The sequence below is a fragment of the Halichoeres trimaculatus genome, unplaced genomic scaffold (assembly GCF_033239565.1).
Source record: "Halichoeres trimaculatus isolate MK-OKI-2021-1 unplaced genomic scaffold, fHalTri1.1 fHalTri1_scaffold_6, whole genome shotgun sequence".
Classification (NCBI taxonomy): Eukaryota; Metazoa; Chordata; class Actinopteri; order Labriformes; family Labridae; genus Halichoeres; species Halichoeres trimaculatus.
This window is the reverse complement of record NW_027437184.1, coordinates 7,417,631-7,441,715: the sequence shown is the minus strand read 5'-3', so window position 1 is coordinate 7,441,715 and position 24,085 is coordinate 7,417,631. Positions and strand designations below refer to the sequence as shown.

Sequence of the window (24,085 nt, the reverse complement as noted above, 5' to 3'; positions counted from 1 at the left end):
AAAAATACGTTTATTTGAATTTTTGTGTACACATCTTTAAATTCATTTTAAGAATTGCATAATGTATCCGTAAAGAATCAACTGGAGTCATTTCCTCATTGCTTTCAGTTTCTAGTCCACAAAGTCTCGTTCAGCATCCCTCCCAGCTGGTGACAGTCAGTCTTTGTAGCGTCCCCGAGCTGCCTAGCGCTTTACACCAAATAAAAACTAACCACATGAGGTGAAATACGAGCGCAGGCTGTAAAATTGGTTCCTCAGAAGCTGTTTCTGAGCGCTTTCACCTCCACCTGCAGCCAGATAACCATTTTGTTTTAGGCTGTTTATGCTGAAACTGACTCTTCAGATGTTTTACAAACATTTAAAAAGCTGGCATACAAAATGCTATTTGAAATAATCCCAAATAGCAAGCCTGTTGATGCTGGTGAATCACTTTCACAGCATGGTTTTTATCCCTGTGTTGCAACTGCTAAACCTGTGAGGAGTAAACAAATATTACAACAGCTACATTTACGGTACTCAGCATCTCAAAAGTGTAGATTCATGTAAGCTGTGTCTACTTGTGATACTTCTTTAGTCAACTGGATAGGTTAACAAAAGTTTCCAGGGGTTAAGTTGATAAAATGTTTCATGTTAACAGATATGACATCAAGTTCACAGTTCCTAGAGATAAGTAGAAAATCCCTTTCATGAAGAAGCTCCTAACAGAGTTTTCTCTCTGTTTTTTTGTGAAAACAAAGTGACTTTACCGTTTAATTTGCTCAAACCAGAACCTCTGTGATGTGTTTTCCTTCGTGCAGCCTGAAGTGAGCCGTGTCCGTGTCTGTTCGCCGCTCAGTCGACGTCTCCTCTCAGCTTGACGTCACTGCAGGACGGAGGGACATGAGGGTCTGTCGCCTGCAGAGAACAGCTGGCTTCAAGACTCCAGATCATGGCCCCTGTTCTCCTCTCTGAGGGACCGAGGGGTCGGCCAAACATCCAGGCTTTCATCCAGTGCTGAGGAAAGCACAGGCGCTCAGAGGAGAGACTTCGCCAGCGCCACCATGTGGTCGACTCCGCATGCTACATCCACCACCTGACCGGGAACTGTCACCTGAGGAGAGGTGAAGAAGTCTGAGTAAGTGTGAGCCCGACATTTTAATATTTCTTTTCAGCAGAAGGTTCATGTGAGACTCAAAGACTTTAGGTACAGATCTAACTACAGAAGAACTACAAGCCTTTGACTCTTAGATTTTATTTCCTAAATAAATGTTTGACGCTGGCCCACAATAGAGGGACGTGCAAAGTTACAGGAGGTGAATTTTATCTAGACGTATAAAAAACAGAGGATTCTGCTGAGTTTAGTTTTGCACACTGCACTCTTTTTGTTTGCATGAAAAATATTGAGCCAGTGTTGTCTTACTCTCCACGGGAAGTACTGGTCGTCTCTTTTCCCGATGCCCAAACAACCTCTCACATTCTTCCCCCAAACGAAGAGTTCGCCTCGATCTGCAGAGAAACGGTCAAACATCATCATCATCACACTGAGAGACAAGTCAGAGGTCTTACTGGGATCATCTTTAAAACATAACCAGAATAACTCATATTCCAGGTTTATGAATCTCTGTCATGATTGGGGTCCAAACTACAGAAACGTGACAACACATTCAGCATGAAGGTCTTTACTGCCACCACCTGTGGAGGAAAGTGAGTAATATTCTCTTTTAGTGTGCTGTCGAGATCACAAGTCTGTTAAAACTAGGGGTGACTATTGGCAAGAACCTCTGGATACAACAGTATCACAATGTATCACAACAGCAAAATTCTACAGTTAAGTAAGAAAAAAAAAGAGATGATGTTTATATAAATCAAAATATTACTCAAAAGTAAAAGGACCAAGGAAAACATTGATTTCCATGGCTTACTGACTTGCTCACTACAACAAAAACCCAAATTATCAAGATGAGAAATTAAATATCTTAAATATGCTTTAATATGATATTCATTATACAATCTATGGGCGACATACAGGGGAGTAGCTCTTTGGCGCCATCTACCGCAGTAGAAGTGCAGAAGTCATATTTCACTCCCTTCTCAGCTAATATATGTTTTTTTATTTCTATAAAAATATCAATATCAAGAGTTGATAAGTATCACAATATATTGCCGTATTGATGTTTTTTCACACCTCGAGTTAAGTCAAAAGTGAAGTAAAGACCTTTTGCCACAGATTTTGATTTCAAGAACAAATTCTTGACCGAATGAAAATGTCTCTGCTGCATGTTGAAAGCTGATTTCTTTGTTTTGGTTCAATAAACTGCCAATCCATCAAAAATTAAACCCTGTAGCTTTCCAAAAATAAAGCACATTTGTTTTTATCAGACTTTCCAGGAAAGCTGAAGAGCACTGAAGCATTGAATCAACATTTTGAGATTTGCTTGTATTCACGCTGGCTGCAGAGCACAAGATGACAAGATTAAAAGATGGTTGCATGAAGACTGGAAGCAAGAGAAAGCTTTTTATCTTTTCAAAGATAAAACGGTTTAGTGGTAGGATTAAACAGACGGTATGTACTACTTTATTTAAATTTAGAGAAGTAAAAAGGAGCATAGCCTCTTCTCAAATGTCGAATTTGAAGCAAAAGTCTTCTGAAGGAGCAGCACATTCACAAGTTCAAGCTTCTTACATAGTAAAACTAGAAAAGCACTCAAACCTTCGCCAAGCATATTGTGATAGTCACCAACACTTTAGTCCTACTTTAATGTTATACTTCCTTTCAGCAGACTGTCTGCTTCAATTTGGTGTTAGTTGCGGGTTTGTACGATAATTTGTTTCCTGACAGTGTTGAAAATTATGATGACCCAGGACATATTTCATATTCTGGATCTTAGTTTCCAGAATATTGCCAGGATCTGATCAAACTTTAACATCTGTCAGAAATTATGGTGACCTTGTCTTGTATTGTTTTGCAAAGCAATCCGACCATTTATGGTGGAGTTATATACAAATATGGTGAAAACAGCCCTATCTCACAATGATGAAGAATCCTTTTAAAAAAGTCCTGGATCCAGACAGTGATCCAGATCACCTCTAAAATTGAATCACTTCTTAACATTTCCTGAAAATTTCATCAAGATTCATTTGTTACTTTTTGAGTTATGTTGTTCACAAACAAACAGACAAACTCTCCCAAAAACACAACCTCCATGGTGGAGGTGTTAAGCCAGTTTTCAGGCTTACATGAACATTATGATGTTTGGATTATTACTTACACAGTTCAAGACATTTAAAGACATCAGCTTTTTCTTTGCAGAAGTGAGATAACCTTTTTAAACAGTTAAAGGGAAGATTTAAGAGATTTAAGAGCTGTTACGAGGGGATTTGCTGTTTGCACCCTCTGAGGACAGCACAACACCTCTCATGTTTGCAGATTTAGCTATGTGCATGTGTAAGTAGCGGTTTGAACAAAAGATCTCACCCTGCTTCATGTCAGACTCAGATGCTGAGTTATCTAAAAACCCATGCGAAAGAAGATGCATTAAAAAAAGCTTTGTTAGAAACACCTTAAAATAGTTCCTGTAGTAAAAGTAGGCCTGAGTAAGACCTAGTATGCTTGGAGTCCAGCTTAAGAAGAATCCCTGGTATCATCACAAACACTTTTGTCTTGTATTCCTGCTGTTGTCGGTTTTAAAGTTTGAGTCTGACTCATAAAAAGTGGCATAAACTTCTCCTTCCTCGTCATCAAATCTATGAGGAAACAGAGCAACATCTCTCAGACGGCTGCTTCGGAGATAAAAAGCAGACAAAGGCCAGACTTTTTCCTTCACTGACAAACAGATTAAATTACCTGACTCAACAGTAAACTCCAGACATGTCTCAATGAAAGCTCTTCAGACTGTCTCAGACTTACTTTTGCATCTCGTCTGTACTTGAAACAAACAAAAGGCCAAGGAGGCTTAACCTGCAGGAATATCCTTAAAGGGCTCATTAAGTTTTGTCTGACATGAGCAGATCTGATGAGTGCAGTGTCATACGTCCTCACCTGTGACTGCAGCAAAGTGGTTGAGGCCGCACCTGACCGTCTTGACGGCGACTGAGGGGTTAAACTCTGAGCGTCCGAACAACGTGGAAGGGATCATCTCCGGGGTTGCAGATTCAGAGAGTTTGGGGCCTTTTCCCAGGATGCCGAAACCCCAAACAAACACCTCGCCTTTGTCTGGAGGGATTCAGAGACACACACGAGTAAACGTCTGCTGATATTTACACTGAAACCTAATCAAATGTCATCTCTTAGAGGCGCTCATTCCTGGAGAAAATTAATGACACATATCAGAGAGTGTGATGGCGACCGGTACTTAACCTTTAAAAAGCTCAAACATTGATTAAAACCAGCTGATCCCATCTCAAGCATCAAAACTCATTCTGAGTCATCCAGCGTTTAAACCAGCTTACGCTTAGAGGATCTGTTGTTCCTAATATAATGATCAGTCCATCTGGTGTGTTTAACTGTTTGTGAGTCGCTCTGTGTGCCGTCTGGTCGTGAACTGTCCTGTAAATGTAAAATGTGTTCTCTGAATGAGATTCAGTGGTGGTGATAATCCCAGCATATTGACAGGGCTTCTGCTGTCAGAGCTCCCAGACTCCAGCACAGCCTGCCAGAGGAGACCAGACCACTGCTTATCTCCCTGATCAAGACACATTTTTATAATAAAAAGCTTCATTCTGATTTCAGCTCAGTTTTTCATGCATCTATCTTAAATTATAAGTTTCTGTTCTTCTATTGTCTCTTGCTGCCTGTAAGAACAGGATATTGCCGAAATGCTGAAAACTGTGTTGTCTGAATTCAATAAATTCATTTTAAAGGTAACAAAGAGACAGAATGAGTATCAGAATGCGTCTTTTCATCATGCCTCAATATCAATTCAAAAGTTTTTTTTAATTGTGAAAAAAAAAATATTATACTTTAGTTATACAGGGTGGGTCAGAAAGATTTACCCATCATTTTTTCTGCACTATCCAAAAATGCCTACAGACAAAAATTGAACACAGTTTCTATACTTTATTCTCTGTCATGAAAAAGATTTACATCTCAATATGGCCACCCTTTGCTTTTTTCAAAGCCTGGAGACGACCTGGCACTGCCTGGCACTGTCTCTGCATCAAGTTTTGACCATGACTTCATCAGAGCTGTCTTCAAAGCGCTGACACTGTTGTGAGATTCTCTTGAGACCTCCCTCTCCAGGATAGACCAGATCGCAAAGTCCACTGGATTGATGTTCGGACTTGACGAAGGCCACATGTTGTTGTCCCAGAAGCCAGGAAAGTGCTGCTTGCACCATCTTGTGTAAAGACAGACTGGTTTCCAAACGCATTGGCACACCAAGGCAACACTTCTTCTTCAAGCATTTGAAGGTACACCTGGCTGTTCACTTTCACACCCTCCTGAATGAAGACCAAAGGAGACTTTGAGCCATCAGATGCAACAGCAGCCCACACCATGCTGGCTTCTGACGACCAAAATGAGCTCTGCAGCCTTCGAGTAGGTCCTGTGCGCTATGTGCATAAACCCTGTCATTCTGGGAACTGACCACTGCCTGAACGGTGAAGATCTTCTCATCAGACCAAACCAGGACTTTGTCTGTGGCACTCTGGATCTCCTGCAGCATCATTTCACTCCTGTCAAGCTGTTTTTTCTTAGAAGCGGCTGAAATCAGTTGTCTGTGTTGCATTTTTATTGCTTTCAGTCTGAGATCCTGTGTGATGATTCTTCTCAGTGAAGTTCTTGAGATGTTCACTTCCTTTGCTGTTGCCCTCATGCTCCTGCGAGGATTCCTTTGGATTCTCTTCCTCACCATCTCAACAACCCTTTTGGTCCGGACTGAACGTTTTCTTACAGGGATTGGCTTGCTGGTGGTATTGCCAGTCTCCTTGTATTGTTTCATGACATTGTAGACAGTCTTACGACAAACATTCACCTTTTTCATGATTTGCATTGTTGTCAGTCCAGCCTCCTTCAAGGCCACTATCTGGTCGCGCTTACCCTTCGATGCCATACTCAACAATCATCAGGAGTAAACAAATGAAAGAGAAACTATCCAAAATTTTAAGTTTCTAGGACAAAAGCTAAGCAAACAAAATAGAGATATACCATGGGTAAATGTTTCTGGCCCACCTTGTACAGCACTTTTCAATTCAGGTAACAAAGTGCTTCACAGTGGGAAGTTAAACAGCAGGTAAAAAATGGCGTAAACAACAAAACCAAACAAAAGAAGCGGCCGAGCTGTAAAACAAATCTGAATGTAAGTAAAAACAAACCAAATATCACAGAATAAAAGCTCCCCATGACCAGCGAAATAAACAAACCTGATCTACTTCAACAGCTGAGACAACTTTAACAATCATTTCCTGTTTCATGTCAGCAGTGAATTATTCAACAAGTCACCTATTACATCTACCTGTTAGAGCGCCTCAAACTGCCACGGCTGACTTCAAAAGCACTTCTTAAGGAATCAGAATGAACAAATGAAAAAGGTCTCATTGGGGGACTGAAGGGATGTTTTAAGATGTTTGAAGATTATGCTCGGCACTTATAACTGAACTGTTTGTGTGCTGTTTTGGAGTAAAAGCAATTTGCCTTTTTTGCTCCCTTCATGGATGTTAATGAACTCCATCCAAACGTAAAAGAATATATAAAGTATGGGGTTGTTTTCAATTAACAGATCGACTTAATTCTGTGACTGATCAGTGTATACTGTAAACAAAACTCCAAAAAACAGTGATCTATGATGCCCCCAAGAGGCCACATGTGGAGTTACCTCTCTATGTATTCATCCATCAACCTATTTTTTCCCTTATCATTTTAGTTCAGAGGTGTAAACTGACCGTTGAGAACAGCCACTTGTGTTCCTCCACATGCAGCCTGAACCACTTTTCCGCAGCCTTTCAGAGGAAGACGACGAGGAGAACTGATCTGAAACATAAGGAAAAGATGAGGAAGAGTCAGGCTAATGGAAGAGTTTTAGGAGGAGATACTCCTGTAATTGTCCCACAGTGGAGAAATTTACAGAATCACAGCAGCAAACAAGAAAGTGTAAAGTGCAAACGTGCATCTCAAGTATGTTTTCAATGTTTTTCTTTTTGGGGCTAATTTCGATCCCAACAGTTTTTGAAATAATGTTTTGGTGCCAAACGAAACTGCTGACACTATCTGACGTTCACAGCTTGGTAAAGCCCACTGAGTCACTACTCAATAGACTGATGTTATGCAAAATATCTTTGTATTTGAAGTTAATCATTAGTTCAATTTTCACATTACTCTCTGCCGGGGACAAAACTTTTGTCTTGCCAAAATCTAACCTTTCTGTGTTCGTTAAATGATCAATCTTCCTTCAGTGAAGCAAATTTATTTTAGTATATTTAACATTATTGGGAGGGTTTGAGATTTCATATGAGCCATTTCTAAAAGCAATGGATAAATTAAAAGTCAGATTATAAGCTGTTGTTTCTACAAAATGGATAAGTGACAAGACTTTTGTCAGGGACTGTAATATAATATAGCGTTAGCACCACTTAAACACACCTATACCACTTATTTAGATCTTTTGAGAGGTCAGACTTACTCAATTTAAAGATGCTATGAGGAGGATCTGTTTTAATCGGACAGCCTCGCCACCTTCTGGCCTGGAGTCTCACACAAACTGTTGTAAAAACGTAACTTTTCACCAGGAGTGTGTTTGTTTTGTTACTAACTTTCTCTGTTCAAGTCAACTTTTTACCAGATACAACGCAACGAAGTAAGATTTTTATCAAAACAGTTACATCGGGCTGTTGATTGAAATGTGATGACAAGCTAACATTCAAAGTTTGTACCGTACGTCAGTCGCCAGCTGAACGGAGCACTACTAGCAGCCCGTTGCTATCCATATCCATAGGCTAGCATGACAAAAAGAAAACTGTCAGTTTGTACAGTAGTTTAGTGGCCCCTCAAGGCTTGATCGATATCAGTGGGAAGAGATCCATGGTTTTTTGCTGCATTACCAGTCTACAGGGTATGAAAGTTTACATTTGAAAATAACTAATGTACATTCCAAAGAATTATTTTGATGGTAAACATTCAAATATTTTATAGTTTAAATAAAATCTAACTTCAACAATTCCATATACTGATTTTTTGCTTTTTACCCAAAACATTACCAGTCTTATCCCACAGTAGAGCATGCAGGATATTATTGAACACCGGTATCAGATCAGTATTGGTATCGGTTGATACTAAAGCCTAGGTATTGGTATGATTATCGCAACCACATAAGTTGGATTGGTGCATCCCTTGGGCTAACGTAACCTCACTCTTCATTTTACTGATAGACTCTCAAGTTTGAACAGACCACTGCAGAATAACTGCTGACTGTGAGTTGGACTCAACATTAGCACAAACAGTTTAGCCCCTGTGTTAGCCTTTAGCCCTTGCACTTTCACTCTCCCATTTAGTTTTCTTCTGCTCTTCTGTCCTTTTACTGTCTGACAGTTAGGCTCTAGTGTCCACCATCACTACTAAATCAATCACAGAAATCGTTTTCAGCAGAGAAAAACAAAGATGTATCTTCTCACTTCTAAACTTCATCAGCTGGTGTGGTGTTGTCATAGAGACTCAGACATGCCGTAAATCAATCCAGTCTTTCTCAACCCGATCAGGAAGTTACAAAGAAGCTACATATTAGCATTTCAAAATAACCTAAATTTGCGTTGATAATCTCATTTTAAAGTGTGGATTATGATCAGGTACGTATCTAGAAGGGGGACTTTTTCAAGATCACTTTTTAAGTTATCTGACATTTGATCTTTTTACACTTCTGGATCAGTTACACAAAAAAATGTTGAACTTGCAGTTGGGCAAAGTTAGCCTTGTTTTCTTATTCATTAATAACTTTTAATTAACAACTTTGCAAATAATAGAACAAGGTTAGAAAAAAAATACTGCTGGGCACGGATACTGTACCAATGATGCAATTTTTTGGGGATGAAATCTTCTCATGTACAGGTGTCAGGACAGGTGATTTATCACAGGAGAGTTTGGTGAACATGAGTGGAGCAGGTTTAAGGCTCAACATGTTCTCCCATCATATCTTGCGTGTTTGACTGGTGGCTGCTGTGAACAGAGCAGCTCTGTTACAGTTTTTGACAGCCCCGGGCAGAAGACTGATAGGCAGAAATAAAACCCAGCTGAGCAGCACAGAAACCAAAACATGTCAGTCTTAGATTTACTCCACCAGCTGAGACTTTTTAACCTCTGCTGGCTCTCCTCACCTGTGTGGACTCAGTGACTGAGGCCAGCTGCAGGTATTCAGAATTTCCCCATCCAAACAGATCTCCATCTCTGGACACAGCAAGGCTGCAGTCTCCATATGTGCTGATCTGCTGCACCTCCACTCCGGCCAGATCTCCTCCCACCTCCACTGGGCTGGAGCTCACGTTGTGGTGTCCCAGACCTGGAAGCCACAGAAGGATTATATTGATCAGATCTTGTTTCAGAGAACAAGCAAGCTTTTAAATAACTTGTCAAAGACTAAGCACTAATTTTGATAAACACATCAGTGATCACTCTGCACAAGCTGTCAGCAACATCCTGATATTTGAACCACAAAAGTGTCTGTGTCTTGTCTTTGTTCAGCTGAAGTGGTTTCATTTGATGAGAAAACACATCTTTCATCTGGCTTCAAAGCGAAGAGGATCTGATAGTGACTTATAAAAAAAACACTTTTTCCTGAAGAGCTCTTACCCGTCTGTCCATCTGCGCCCCATCCACATGAGAAGACTTTTCCTGTCTCAGTGAGGAAAAGACTGTGGTCCTGTCCGCACGCTACCTAGATTCACAAAAGAAAAACAGTGGATTTTCAGTGATGGATACAAAATAACTGAAATACATTCACCTGCCACTTTATTAGATAGACCTTGCTGATACCAGGTTGGACCCTTTTTTGCCTTCAGAACTGTCTTAATCCTTTGTGGCACAGATTCAACAAGTTACTGGAAACATTCCTCAGAGAGTTTGGTCCATATTGACATGATAGCATCACACAGTTGCTGCAGATTTGTCAGTTGAACATCCATGATGAGAATCTCCCGTTCCGCCACATCCCAAAGGTGCTCTATTGGATTGAGATCTGGGGACTGTGGAGGACATTTGAGTACAGGGAACTCATTGTCATGTTGAAGAAACCAGTCTGAGATGATTCCAGCTTTATGACATGGAGCGTTATCCTGCTGGAAGTAGCCATCAGAAGATGGGTACACTGTGCTCATAAAGGGATGGACATGGTCAGCAACAATACTCAGGCAGGCTGTGGACTTTAAACCATGCTCAGTTGGTACTAAGGGGCCCAAAGTGAGCCAAGAAAATATCCCCCACACCATTACACCACCAGCAGCCTGAACCGTTGATACAAGGCAGGATGGATCCATGCTTTCATGTTGTTGACGTCAAATTCTGACCCTACCATCTGAATGTGGAGCAGAAATCCAGACTCATCAGACCAGGCAACGTTTTTCCAATCTTCTATTGTCCAGTTTTGGTGTTGCTGTGTGAATTGTAGCCTCAGTTTCCTGTTCTTAGCTGACAGGAGGGTCACCCGGTGTGGTCTTCTGCTGCTGTAGCCCATCTGCCTCAAGGTTGGACGTGTTGTGTGTTCAGAGATGCTCTTCTGCAGACCTCGGTTGTAACCAGTGGTTATTTGAGTTACTGTTGTCTTTCTATCAGCTCCAACCAGTCTGTCCATTCTCCTCTGACCACTGGCATCAACAAGGCATTTTTGCTCACAACACTGCAGCTCACTGGATATTTTCTTTTTTTGGGTCCATTCTCTGTAAACCCTCGAGATGGTTGTTGGTTAGAATCCCAGTAGATCAGCAGTTTCTGAAACACTCAGACCAACAACCATGCCACGTTCAAAGTCCCTTAAATCACCTTTCTTCCACATTCTGATGCTCGGTTTGAACCCAGCAGATCGTCTTGACCATGTCTACATGCTTAAATGCATTGAGTTGCTGCCATGTGATTGGCTGATTAGAAATTTGCGTTAACGAGCAGTTGGACGGGTGTGCCTAATAAAGTGGCTGATGAGTGAAAGAGGATTAACAGCCGGCTTCATCCATCATCAGGGCTCAGTCTGAGGCTAGACTCACCTGGACGACTCTGCTGTCGAAGCCATCCATCTTGTGAATGACGTGACTGCCGCTGTTTGAACATGAGACAGAGAAATCATCAATCACTGGGGGACAGTGTCAGACAGTGTACATGTGACATTTTTCAAACAAGATTTATAAAATGGGTTTTTATCGAGGGGAGAGTTAAAGCTGGAGCTTTTCACACCTCACCTGTAAACTTCATCTTCAACTATCCTCCGTCCACACTGTCCGTACGCATTGTTCCCCATGCTGAACACTGATAGAGAAAGAGGGCAGAAGAAGAAGTGCAGAGACTCGATTCACTGAGCTCATGAAGCAGAGTTTTAAGATTCTGAAGTAGTCAACAGGGGACCAATTCAATATTCTGATAAAAGCTCCTTATCTCTTCATGTGAAATGTAAAAGCTTTATTGTCATCTCAACAGCTGCCTCGTTTATTACCAGTAAAATCAAAACCCTACTTAAACCCCTCAAAAAGATAAAAAACAAATTACATTTTTATTTGCTCTATTCCTCCCTGACTTGAGTTTAGATTTGTTTGAAAGTAAAGTTTGAGCCAGAGATGATGAAATGAGTCGATGAATTTACACCATAAACAAACAGAAACACCTGCTGAGCTTGGTTTTCTAAACTCACCCTGCCTTGTTTTTCACGCTGACTGAATCCTGCAGAGATTAAGTGACTGAAGTTTTCCTTTGAAGGGAAACAACCCCAGTGAGGTTCACTGCGGGTTAGCAGTAAAACAAGCTTTGATATCTCGTCAGAAGCAAATACAGCGAATAAATGCTTCAGCACAAGTGTAGCAGCAGTGGCTGCACAGGTACAACATGTTCTCATTAAACCAGTGATCCTACACTTGTTTCCTCTGAGCGCATTGAAAGGGCTAGAAAGTTGCACTGGGGATCCCAGCTTTGCAGCCAATAACAGCGTGATATTGGTGGAGCAGGTTGTGAATTCATGATGTAGAAGCTTGCAAGACACATTGGAGACGAGGGATAACAAAGATGTATAAATACTTGATCTGGAAATTGCAAAATTTGAGCACCACAACAACAGTCCTTAACCTCGAATATTAAAAAAAAAACATGATGAGACACAATTTCATTCAATTAAATTAATGAGTTTAAAAAATGGTTTATTAAAGATGCTATGAGGAGGATCTGTTTAATTGCACTCCCTCGCCACCTTCTGGAGTCTCACGCACTGTCTTAAAATTACTTTTAGCAATTTAGCGAGGCATGTGTTTGTTTTGGAGTTAAATGGAATACGAATCGAAACAAATTTTCTTTATTTAAGACAAGTTTTTACTGGATACAAGCCCTGAGGTAAGGTACGGTAGTGATACGGTTTGAAATGTGACATCAAGCAAACATTGTAGTAGCTGGCTATATGTAGCGCTATCGGCAGCCCGGTGCTCTGACATATTTGTAGGCTGTGACGACAAGTAAACACTGTCAGTTTTTAAGTAGTTTCGTAGCTGTTTCTATTTAGCACAGCTGACAGCCTGGTGCTCTAAGACATGTCTGTAATGTGTAACGTCAGTAGGGATGGGTGCCAAATGAGGTACCATGTTTAAGTACCTAAACGCATCCTTGTGGCTGTGAGGGAGCGGGAGAGTAGGAAGAGTAGGCGATTTACCATGCTGGACATGAACACAGCATTATAAGTTTATATATCAAAGAATAAATAAGTTAAATGAAAAAAGTTTACATTTCATTATTTAACAAAATGATATTTTTTACCACATAAACATAAAAGTACCAAGAATTGGTACAGTATAGTTCCAAATGTGAAGGGTACCCATCCCTAAACAATCAGTGAATCCTGTTAAGCTATGTCCTGCAAGTCATCTACCAATCAGAGCTAACGTAACCTCACTCTTCATTTTATTAATAGACTCTCAAGTTTGAACAGACCACTGCAGAATAACTGCTGACTGAGGGTTGGAATCAACATTAGCACAGACTAGTGATGGGTCGGGCGACACCAATGCCTTAGCGCATGTGTCGAGCTCATAGAATGAAGCCCCGTGTCGGTACGCTTATCACTTTAAGAAAGTCAGATGACTGATACAGCTGATGTGTCACCTGTCTCACTGAGGCACCAAAAAGGACGCACCTTGCCAAAACAATCAGAGAATTTTTGAAGCACAACTCTTTCCTTCAAGCTATTTTGATATGGAGCCTTAAAGAAGTTACATAGGCAAATGAGATGTTTCTTATCATTTCCTTTTTTCATTCTGTTCATCTTAGTTTCTGCTCGATCTGAAGCTGGAGATCTTTCTCCAAAAAACGGAATTGCCAGGACACAAAAAAATAAGTCTGTTTGATCAAAACTTTATTTTAAAATTAAAATGAAACCACCCTGTCTCAAAGATGAGTACATAAGCAACACCATAGATGATAGTTAGAACTTGTGTTCACAGTATTTATTGACTACATATTATAAAGATATGAAAGATATTTTAAGTTTAGATTACTATACAATATAAAATGTAACAATTTAAATAGTTTTGTGTATTTTGGATCATTGAATCAGTATGCCAGTTGAGTCTCTCGACACAGTTTCCTGCAATGATGTTTAAGATCCAGCAGGTGTCAGTACTGAGCGACACAGTTACAAAGTCCTGACACAGTATTAATACAGTTTAGGTAATGTGCCGCGGCGGTTCATGGGGACTCATCTACCCATTACTGGCACAAACAGTTTAGCCCCTGTGTTAGCCTTTAGCTCGGGCTGTATTACTCTCCTGTTTATCTTTCTTCAGCTCTTCTGTCCTTTTTCTGTATGACAGTTAAGGCTGCTGTGTCCACCATCACTACAAAATTAATCACAGAAATCAATTTCAGCAGAGAAAAACACAGATGTCTCTTCTCACTTCTAAACTTCATCAGCTGGCGTGGTGTTGTCCTTCAGAAGTTATTTAGATCCAACTGATTTTAGCCGCACTTAGCTGGGGCCACGGCAAGGGAGCTTCAGCGCGGGACATGATTTCTGCAAAATCGCTCATTTCAGCTATATTATTTCATCCATCGCTATCCATCGTTATCACAAACACACTCCTCTTCTGTTGCCATAGGCGAACACAGTCCACAAGCGCACCACCAGTTCGCATCGAGTCGTGGACGTGCTCCTGTTTGTTGTTCTCGAGCCAGCTCTTCGTCTCTCTCCCTCTGCATCCTTCTTTCATGGAGCTCCTCGCCCGTGTACTCAGGCTCAAACCGGTAAGGACAACCGTCAAACGTTTGTTTACCAGGTCAGCTGACCCAGCTGAAGACGGTAGAGGAGCTGACTTTATGATAACACTGGCGATGGATGAAAAAATACAGCTGAAATGAGCGATTTTGCTGAGATTATGTCCCGCGCTGAAGCTCCCTTGCCGTGGCCCCCGCTAAGTGCGGCTAAAATCGGTTGGATCTAAATAACTTCTGAAGGACTCCGAGCTGCACGATGTTTGTCTGAGTGAGTATATGAGCATGCACACACCTATAAATAAGGTCCAGGTGTCAAAAAACCGGAGTTGCCCTTTAAAAAGACAGCAACTAAAACCAAAACAGTTCACTAAAACACCAATGTGAGGTAAAATAGGGACTCTTTTTCTTTTCTGTGTTATCTTTTCTGGAAATAATGTAAAGCAACTACAGGAACATCAGATGGACAGAATAAACTAGGGCTGGGCAATTATGGTAAAAATAAGAATCCCAATTATTTTAAGTGATATTGAAATCATAATTAATATACACAATTATTCATTTATTCAAAAACTTCAGTACTGATTTAAACACAACTTTAAAGAACCAGCAAGTGGCACATACAGTATTGTTGATACACATAAGTCACACACACTCGCTGTGGCTGGACATGGAACACAGAAGAGCTTTGAAGCACAGGAACTTGCATACATCTACACTGTGTGGCATATTAATTGTTTTTCTTCGATTATATTGTTTTTATGATTGTCAGATGGCAAAATTGAAATCCCTATTAAAATCCAATTCATTGTCCAGCCCTAGAATAAACCCTTAAGAAGCACAAAACCCTCATTCTGAATGGGATTTCACAGCTGCTTCTGGGATTGAAGGATGTAAGAGGACACAGTGTGACAGGTTAGTGATAACAACACAACGCTATTTTCTTTTTCTCCTCAAAGAGCTGAAAGAATCACTTTGCTTCTGCCTCTAAAAGGCCCTCAGGGGTTTTTTAGACCTTTGCCTCTCGTTGCTGCAGGAAGTGTGACCCTCTTTTCTTACCTCCCTCTCTGTCAGTGAGGACCAGAGAGTGAGCGCGGCCACACGCCACCTGAATCACTCTGGTCTGTTGAGGCTCGACCAGAGGCAGGGCCACGGGAGAGGGCTCCAGGACGTAGTCGTAGCTCTGATCTGCAGAAACAGAGATTTGGAAAGTAACAGGGACAAAGGATGAAAAGATGCTGCACTGGTTTCATTAAAATGCTTTCTCTTATCATGTTTGGTAGGGCTGTGCATCTTCCCTGGTCTCACTATTCAGTTCGATTACAATTATCCTGTCTATGACTCAATATCATGATGCATCAAGATTCATTACAACAGTTCACACCCTGAATTCTTACTTAACAGGAAATGAATGCATCATTGAAGACAAGCCAGCAATTGTCATCAAAAACTATAGAAATATAAGAATCACCTGCTAATTTACTCCGGTTTCTTTTTTCACAGTTAGTGTTACTGATTATCTGATGTGCATAAAATCTCTGGTAAACTTAGTTCCTGTGATCCTGTCTTTTTGCACATATTTTAGGCAATCCATTGTCAAGTTCTTTTTCAGCTGTGCGGAGATCCCAACTTATAAAGAAATAATTTCAACAAGATCAAATTTTTACTCATTTATGATTCTTTTCCATAATGTTAGTATTTAATCACAAAGTTTTATTGCGTTAAGGAGATCCGCTTTTTCCCTTTAGTTCTGAATTTCTCAGGAAGCACAGCAGCAGATGCGCGTCCCTCACCTGCTGCTTCAGGTGTGTAATTTGAAAGTAGGTCAAACCCTACCGGAAGGAGATGTGCGCTTTTAAGCGGTCAAATGTGATGATTATTTAACGTACAATATTCCCTTTTTCCCCTAGTAAGCAGCATTTGGTGATCATTCATGTTTAAAGTTCTCATTTATTTGTTTATTTATCTTCAGAACTGCACGTGAGTATTTTTATTTGATCGAAACTTAACGAAATAAAACGCATAAATAACCTACTCTCTCTTTTATTTGTTTCTACTCAGATTAGGCCAGATTTAAAGGCTATTTTTCCTAAGCCATTTTTAACCTTTTATTAAACTTAAAGTTTGACTCGACATCCATTGTTCTTTGATAACTTGATATTTTTTCCCCTTTTTTTGGTGAAGCTTTAGTCTGTTTATCCTGTAATTTTGATACATGCAAATGAGCAAAAATAGTGGAGTGGAGGTTCACATAATTCATGCACCCCTGCATAAGTTAGTAGGGGTGGGAGAAAAATCAAAACAATAATAATAATTATAATGGTGGGCTGTAATAAGATTATATCTTTAAGATTTCTCTGTGCACATCTCATTTAATATTTAAAGTATCAAAATAAATGAAAGAGAAAAAAAATGTTTCTGAATTAGTATTAAAAGCCCCAGTTTGTCTTACGGCGGCTGTGTTGTGTGCGCTGAAAGCCCAGCTGAGAGTCCTTATTTAGGCCCATGCCCCACAGTTTGATCACATCTTTGGTCCGGGAAGCGATGAGGGTGAAGCCGTAACCACAAGCAGCAGAGGAGATCTACAGCAGAGAAAGCAGACACTGAGTCCTGTCTTGTTTGGCTTTAAAATCTAGCAGTAAAATCACCAAATGTTCAAAAAAAAATCAACCAAAAGTGTGTTTCATGTGTATTTTGATTCTAATACATTAAACCCAGCTTGAAATTAACTGATGAGGAGAGAGTGATCATCTTACATGCTCTGCTGTCTCCAGCCGGTAGGGAGTGAGCTGGTATTTGCGGGGTTTCTTCCGGCCACTGTCTGGTACCACAAAGCTAGGGATTCCCAGTGCCCCAGTAAAGCTGAAGCCCCAAACAAACACTTTATGGTTTGGCTTCTTGTGCTGCCCAACATACTGGAAAACTGGACCACCGCTGTCCTTCTCCTGGGGTCTGGATGCTTTACTTTGTGTGGCATATCCGCAGACTTGAAGCCTGGCAGGAAGTTGTCTGCAACTCATTCGCAAACATGAAAGAGCCATCCTGTGATGAACGAAATACCAGAAAAATCCAAGAAATGTAATAAAACACTCCCTTTAGTTTACAAAGCTCTGAATGGACTAGGGCCAAAATACATCAATGATCTTCTGATCCCTTATGAACCACCAAGACCACTTAGGTCTTCTGGATCAGGTCTGCTTTCAGTCCCCAGAGTCAGAACTAAACATGGAGAGGCAGCATTCAGCTTCTATGCTCCAAATATCTGGAACAAGCTGCCAGAAAATATCAGGTCTGCTGAAACTCTGGGCTCCTTTAAATCCAGGTTGAAGACCCACCTTTTTACAGCTGCATTTTAACAAATCATTTTAATATAATTTTAATATCTTGTCTTTAATTCTGCACTGCAAATTTTATCTTAAAATCTGTTTTTATCTTAAAATCTGTTTTAAAATCTATTTTAATCTTTTGTTTGTTTGTTTTTTGTTGTTGTTTTGTTTTATTGTATCTTTTTAATTAATCTAATTTTTAATTGAATTTTAATTGCTTTCTATAATTTGTTCTGCCTGTAAAGCACTTTGAATTGCCTTGCTGAAATGTGCTATAGAAATAAACTTGCCTTGCCTTGCCTTGCCTAAAAATTCCCCATTATAAACCATTTAAATTGATCAGATAAGTTAGTATCCTTCACACTTATTTTTAAGTCTTTACAGGGATCAAATATAATTAGCATAAATAAATGTAGAATTGTGGATTTCATTTGTACATAAATGTAGAAATGAGTTAAATAGGGAGAAGAAAAAATAAGTGGCGAAACCTCATTCATTAGTCCTATGTATTGTGCAATTTAACCTTTTTAGACCATAAAACCTTAGATGTTGTAATACTTTGGATTAGACGAAGAACAATCAGAGTATTTTGTCTAATTCGGCATACTACTAATACTCTTATTAAGTTTATATTTCAAGTAAATGCCGAAATTCAACCAAACGGCTGTCTATGGTCTCCCCCTGTCGGTTACCGTTAGGCAGCTAGCGCAGGTTGACAAGGCTACCATGTGTTGCCATTTCCAGCGAAATTTAATATTAACTGATTCGTAGTTTAAAATATTGTGTATGCCGTAGTAGAAAGTATCACTTCAATATTAATTTTTCATTATTTATAATATTTGAAGACAACATTTAGTCAAGGAATATCCATGTAAGTGTTAAATAGATGGATTTTTGAACCAAGTTCTTCCTTATATCCTCACCGCCTGTGTACTACGCTCGTGTTGACCTACCTTGTTGTCTTCGGGTAAAATCAGTTCTTTCAGTCGCTCTAACGGCTGAACAGTTGACTGTTGCTGTACAGAAACTGATATGAGTTGGTAAGAGTAGAAATAAAATATGTCAATGTCACTGCATCGTTTGTTTATCCCAAATTAGCATAACCCAGGAAGAGGAAGTGCTTTTCTTCTTCAACGGTACTGTAGCTAACCATGCAGCATCTGGCATTGCGCCCCCTACTGTACAGAAACTTGTAATAACTTTATTAAGACGTGCAAAGTATTTTAGTATTCTTTCTAAAATGTGATCAATAATAAGTAATTGATGACTTGAAAATTGATTGTCTCATTGGACAAAGAAAGACATGGACTTTTAACATTGCAAGACACTACAACTTCTCTTTTATTTCTTTTGTTTTGTTGTTTTTTGTTTGTTTTAATTTCTTAAAGCACATTGTTACTTTATTTTTGAAAAGCCCTTATTAAATGAAGCTTGTTTTAATCTTAATTGTTATTTTATCGGTTGAACCCACACTCCCCTACTCTCTATTTTTGGACAAGAGACTTTTTTTCTTTTCTTTTTTTTCTTTCTTTTTTTTTTTTACAGTCTATGGTTGGCTCCTCCTCTCACAGCACAATCAGCAGTCTCCTCCCCTTTGCAGATCTAGCACTTTGTGGATGAGAGTTAACAGCGTGTGAGGTAATGTCTCAGTGAGTAAGCATAGAGGCTGGGAGCTCAGAGTTTATCAGGAACAGTAAGAAATTTTTTCTGACATTCACCGTGTGTTAAGAGGACAAATGGCGCAGCAAGTGACTCAGCAAGAAAAACTGAGCTGTTCAATCTGTCTGGATCTTCTGAAGGATCCAGTGACTATTCCCTGTGGGCACAGCTACTGCATGAGCTGTATCAACGACTGCTGGGATGAGGGGAGAGACAAGGAAACACACAGCTGCCCTCAGTGCAGGCAGACTTTCACACAGAGGCCTGTCCTGGTGAAAAACACCATGTTAGCAGAGCTGGTGGAGGAACTGAGGAAGGAAGAACCTCAAGCTGCTTCACCTGATCCTCCTGATGCTGGACCTGGAGACGTGGCCTGTGATTACTGCTGTGGAAAGAAGCTGAAAGCCTTCAAGACCTGTCTGGTGTGTATGGCCTCTTTCTGTGATCAACACCTCCAGCCTCACTACACTGTAGCTGTGCTAAAGAAACACAAGCTGGTTGAAGCCACGTCCAAGCTTCAGGAGAACATCTGCTCTCGCCATGACGAGGTGATGAAGATGTACTGCCGCACTGATCAGCACTGCATCTGTTATCTCTGCACTGTGGACGATCACAAAGGCCACGACATGGTCTCTGCAGCAGCAGAGAGAGCTGAGAGGCAGACAGAGCTCGGGCTGAGTCGGCAGAAAATCCAGCAGAAAGTCCAGGACAGGGAGAGAGACGTCAAGCTGCTCCAGCAGAGGGTGGAGGCCTTCAACCTGTCTGCTGATGAAGCTGTGAGACACAGTGAAGAGAGCCTCACTCAGCTGATCCGTCTCATTGAGAAAACACGCTCTGAAGTCACGCAGCAGATCAGAGCCCAGCAGAAAAGTCAAGTGAGTGAAGCCACAGAGCTGGAGGAGAAGCTGCAGCAGCAGATCACTGATCTGAGGAGGAGAGACACTGAGCTGGAGAAGCTGTCCCACTCAGAAGATCACCTCCATTTCCTCAACAACTACCCCTCACTGTCACGTCTGAGTCCACCTGAAGACTGTTCCAGCATCCACGTCTGTCCTCTGAGCTCTTTTAAGGCTGTGACAGCAGCTGTGTCAGAGCTGAAGGACAAACTGCAGGCTGCTCTGAGGGAGGATTGGCTGAAGATCTCCTCAGCTGTGACTGAGGTGGAAGTTTTAGCTTCTTCAGCAGAGCACACAACCAGAGCCCAGTTTCTGAGGTACTCTCGACAGATCACTATGGATCCAAATACAGCTCACAAACAGCTTCTACTGAGTAACAGGGACAGAAAGATAACATTAATGAAACATGAGCAGGTTTATGCAGATCACCCAGACAGGTTTGTTAAATGGTTTCAGGTCCTGAGTAAAGAGGGTCTGACTGGACGATGTTACTGGGAGGTGAAGTGGAGTGGATGTGTTCATGTAGCAGTTGCATACAAAGATATCAGCAGGACAGGGCCTGTGAATGAAAGTGGATTTGGTTACAATGACAAATCTTGGTTATTAGAGCGTCACAGTAGTGGATACACATTCAGACACAATAATACTCAGACTTCTGTCTCAGGCCCTCTGTCCTCTGTAATAGGAGTTTACCTGGATCATGAGGCTGGTACTCTCTCCTACTACAGAGTCTCTGACACCATGACTCTCCTCCACAGAGTCCAGACCAAGTTCACTCAGCCTCTCTATCCTGGACTTTGGCTTCCAAATCCTCCAGGAAACACGGCTGAGTTTATTGAGCTGAAGTAGACAGGAGGGCACAGATTGACGCCTCTGTGATGATCTACAGCTCATGTTGAGCAGTTTCTGCTCTGCAAAAATTAAACAAAGTGGGTTTTAAATGATTTTAGACTTTCTATTCTGTTCTGTTTGTATCACATGAGCTCATTGACACAGTTTAACATTATCAGTGAGAACTCATTCTTCTTGTTTGGTCAGATTCTATTTAAGTTGTGTTTAAGAATCTTTTATTATTTGCTTTGGATGAAAAATATAAAAACTGCTGCTTGTTTGATTAAAAATCTGTTTCAGTGTAGGTTTGCTGAGATCAGAGATTTGATGTTAAGTTAAAAAGACGGAGGCTTCAATGAAAACTTTGTTACATTATGATGATTTCCTGATGCTGTCTTTACTTTGTAAGTCTGAAAAATTGGGCTAACGTGGATTTTTCAACTTTAATATAAAAATGATGCATTATAAAAACCAACCTCATGGAATCCAGTTTAGTCATGACTTGTAATTGTGTTAAATATGTGGTCTTTGTTTTTAAATTTGGAGTCATGATAAACAAACACCTGAAAAGTCTTGTTAAAACTTGTGCTGAGAAATAAATAAGGAAATAAAAAAATTCAGGTGACATCTTTTTTTTTTCAAATCCTACTTTCTTCTGATTATTATGTGTATATAAATATATATGTGTATATATGAACATATATACTGTATGTATATGGATGTATATATTATTCATGATTAACTAAAGGGGTGACAACTAAGAAGCTATGCTTCTGCTCACTCCTTTTCAAATATGTAATTTATTTCTTTTGTTCTTTGCTTCTGTTTTATTAGTTTTAGCCTCTTTCATTTTCATTTATATATTCAGTTATGTAAACAAATGGTTGGAACCAGGAAGTTGTACACCATGGCATATTGCAAAAAAATTAATAAAAAGAAAAAAAAATAATAAGAAAATAATAATAATTATAATTCAAAAATAATAATAATTATCATTATTCAATAATAATAATGCTCACTGTCTACTATATTTACTGTTTACTGTTTAAATGTTTAGTGACATAGAGATTTCCACAGCTCTCAACAATGAAGACCAAATTACACATGCATCACATGTAGCTCAGCATCTCTGCTCTCCCACAAACTACGTCGCTACGCCTATACAAAGTTTGAGTTCAACGAAACACCTGAGAGTAATTGGCAAAAAAAAACATGATTGACACCACTGGCTCAACTCATTGCTTGTGTCTTCTGTGATTGTATAGTTAAATAAAGATACATTATTTGTTTCAATTCATGCATCGATTCATCTCATTTTATTATAACATGTAGGCCTGGTTCACAGGAAAGATGTTGGCAATACAGACCTGATGAAAATCTAAAGACCTTTTGAAAATTGCCAGAATTTAGCTTTTGCACATTTGGATCTAAATGAGGTTTTAAGAGGAGCTACAATATGCAAAAGCAAGAAGGAGGAGTGTGACAAAAACCACTTTGAAAAGGTAATTCATTGAAAACAACAAGTAAACTGAAATAGGCTGTTTATCAGCTGATCAAAAGTTTAAGACCATTGCTAAAAAAAAAAAAAAAAAAAAAAAAACTCTCTTAACCAGAACAAAAGTTTTTCTCAGTAGGACTCAGTAATGAGGAGTTCCACCGTTTTTGTTGATCACTTCAAAAATTGGTTTGGGCTTGTTGATGCCAGTGTTTCCAGAAAGCTTTTGGGAACTTTGCTCCAAGTGGTGAAGATGGCTTCACGAAGAGCATCAACTGTCTGGAACTGACGGCCATTTTTATGAACTTCCCTCGCCATCCATCCCCAAATGTTCTCTATTGGATTTAAGTCAGGGGAACATGCGGGATGGTCCATGGTTCATGACTGAGGGCCCAGCTGTTACCACACAGACCAGGGCCCTCAGTCATGAAGGAAGCCTGCTGCAACATCAGCACGTAACCAGCTGCTGTTTGACCACCCTGCACCACCTGAAGCTCCAGTGTTCACAAAATGAAAAAGCCCCAGATCACGATGGACCCCCTCCACTGTGCCGGGTAGAAAATATCTCAGGTAGGATCTCCTTGTCATGTCAGCAACGTTGAAGCCATCTGGACCGTCAAGGTTACATTTTTCTGATCAGAGAATAAAACTTTTTTCCACCTTTCAGCGTCCCATGTTTGCTGCTCCCTGGCAAAGTCTAAACAGCAGTTTTGTGGCATTGAAGTAAACAAGGTCTTTGAATTTGTTTTTTTGTTTTTGAAACCCATTTCCTGCAGTGGTTATTGCGCTGCAGTCGGCACCAGTAAGAGCCTTAATTTGGGTGGAAGACCACCCTGTGTCTTGACAGACAGCCACTCGAATTCTCTGACTCAGAGCAGGTGTAATTTTTTTGGATCTTCCATTTGACTTTTTTGTCCAATAATGTTCAGGATCTTTCATAAAATGTAGAATGACTGTCTTACTTACTGTCTTGCTTAAGCAGCAATGGCACACTGTGAGAGGCCTTGCTTACGCAGCTCAACGATCCGACCACGTTCAAGAAGAGACAGCTTCTTAGCTTTAGCCATCAGGAGGGAGTGACCGTGTGAATGCCTGAAAGGAAATGAACATTTTGAGCTTTAATAGCCTGTGGTCTTAAACTTTTGATCAACCTATATTGATAAACAACCTATTTCAGTTTTTGTCTTTTTAAATAAAAGGTTCCCCTTTTTTTTTTTTTTCTTGTTTTTTTCTTTTTCTTTTGCATATTGATGCTCAACCTAAAACCTCATTAAGGTCCAAATGTGCAAAATGCTTATCCTAGCAATTTTTCAACTGTGCTTAAGATTTTGAACAGGTCTGTATCCTTTGTTGTGTTGGTCATGCTATAGAATGGTTTATTGCCTATGTTAAATAAATAATGTAGAAAATAAACGTCCCCCCCAAAAAATCGCATGCTAAATCGCGACATCGATGAAAAAAAAATTGCCATTAGATTATTTTCCAAAACCATTCAGCCCTAATTGTGTCTTACACTGATTCTCTCTGATCC

The 24,085-nt window shown here is 40.1% G+C and overlaps 2 protein-coding genes across 2 annotated transcripts; one reads left to right on the top strand and one right to left on the bottom strand.

Moving 5' to 3' along the window:
• On the bottom strand, positions 1 to 18,834 carry rcc1l (RCC1 like). Its single transcript, XM_074671828.1, has 12 exons — positions 18,627 to 18,834; positions 17,104 to 17,389; positions 16,800 to 16,929; positions 15,407 to 15,535; positions 11,347 to 11,413; positions 11,155 to 11,206; positions 9,752 to 9,836; positions 9,280 to 9,461; positions 6,859 to 6,946; positions 4,019 to 4,192; positions 1,400 to 1,485; positions 1 to 1,090 (listed from the first exon to the last, which is right to left on the bottom strand). The coding sequence occupies exons 2-12, from the start codon at positions 17,386 to 17,388 to the stop codon at positions 1,013 to 1,015; spliced, it is 1,356 nt and encodes a 451-aa protein (XP_074527929.1). The 5' UTR covers position 17,389; positions 18,627 to 18,834; the 3' UTR covers positions 1 to 1,012.
• A 449-nt stretch (positions 18,835 to 19,283) lies between these two features.
• On the top strand, positions 19,284 to 21,255 carry LOC141791397 (tripartite motif-containing protein 16-like). Its single transcript, XM_074671827.1, has one exon. The coding sequence runs from the start codon at positions 19,410 to 19,412 to the stop codon at positions 21,075 to 21,077; it is 1,668 nt and encodes a 555-aa protein (XP_074527928.1). The 5' UTR covers positions 19,284 to 19,409; the 3' UTR covers positions 21,078 to 21,255.
• Positions 21,256 to 24,085: the final 2,830 nt, after the last annotated feature.

Coding starts and splice junctions, on each gene's coding strand:
- LOC141791397 (XM_074671827.1), top strand. CDS start 19,410: ATGGCGCAGCAAGTGACTCAGCAAGAAAAACTGAGCTGTTCAATCTGT.
- rcc1l (XM_074671828.1), bottom strand. CDS start 17,388: ATGGCTCTTTCATGTTTGCGAATGAGTTGCAGACAACTTCCTGCCAGG. Junction 15,536..16,799: donor GCGCACACAACACAGCCGCC/GTAAGACAAACT, acceptor CTGTTTCTGCAG/ATCAGAGCTACGACTACGTC. Junction 1,486..4,018: donor CCACTTTGCTGCAGTCACAG/GTGAGGACGTAT, acceptor GTTTCTCTGCAG/ATCGAGGCGAACTCTTCGTT.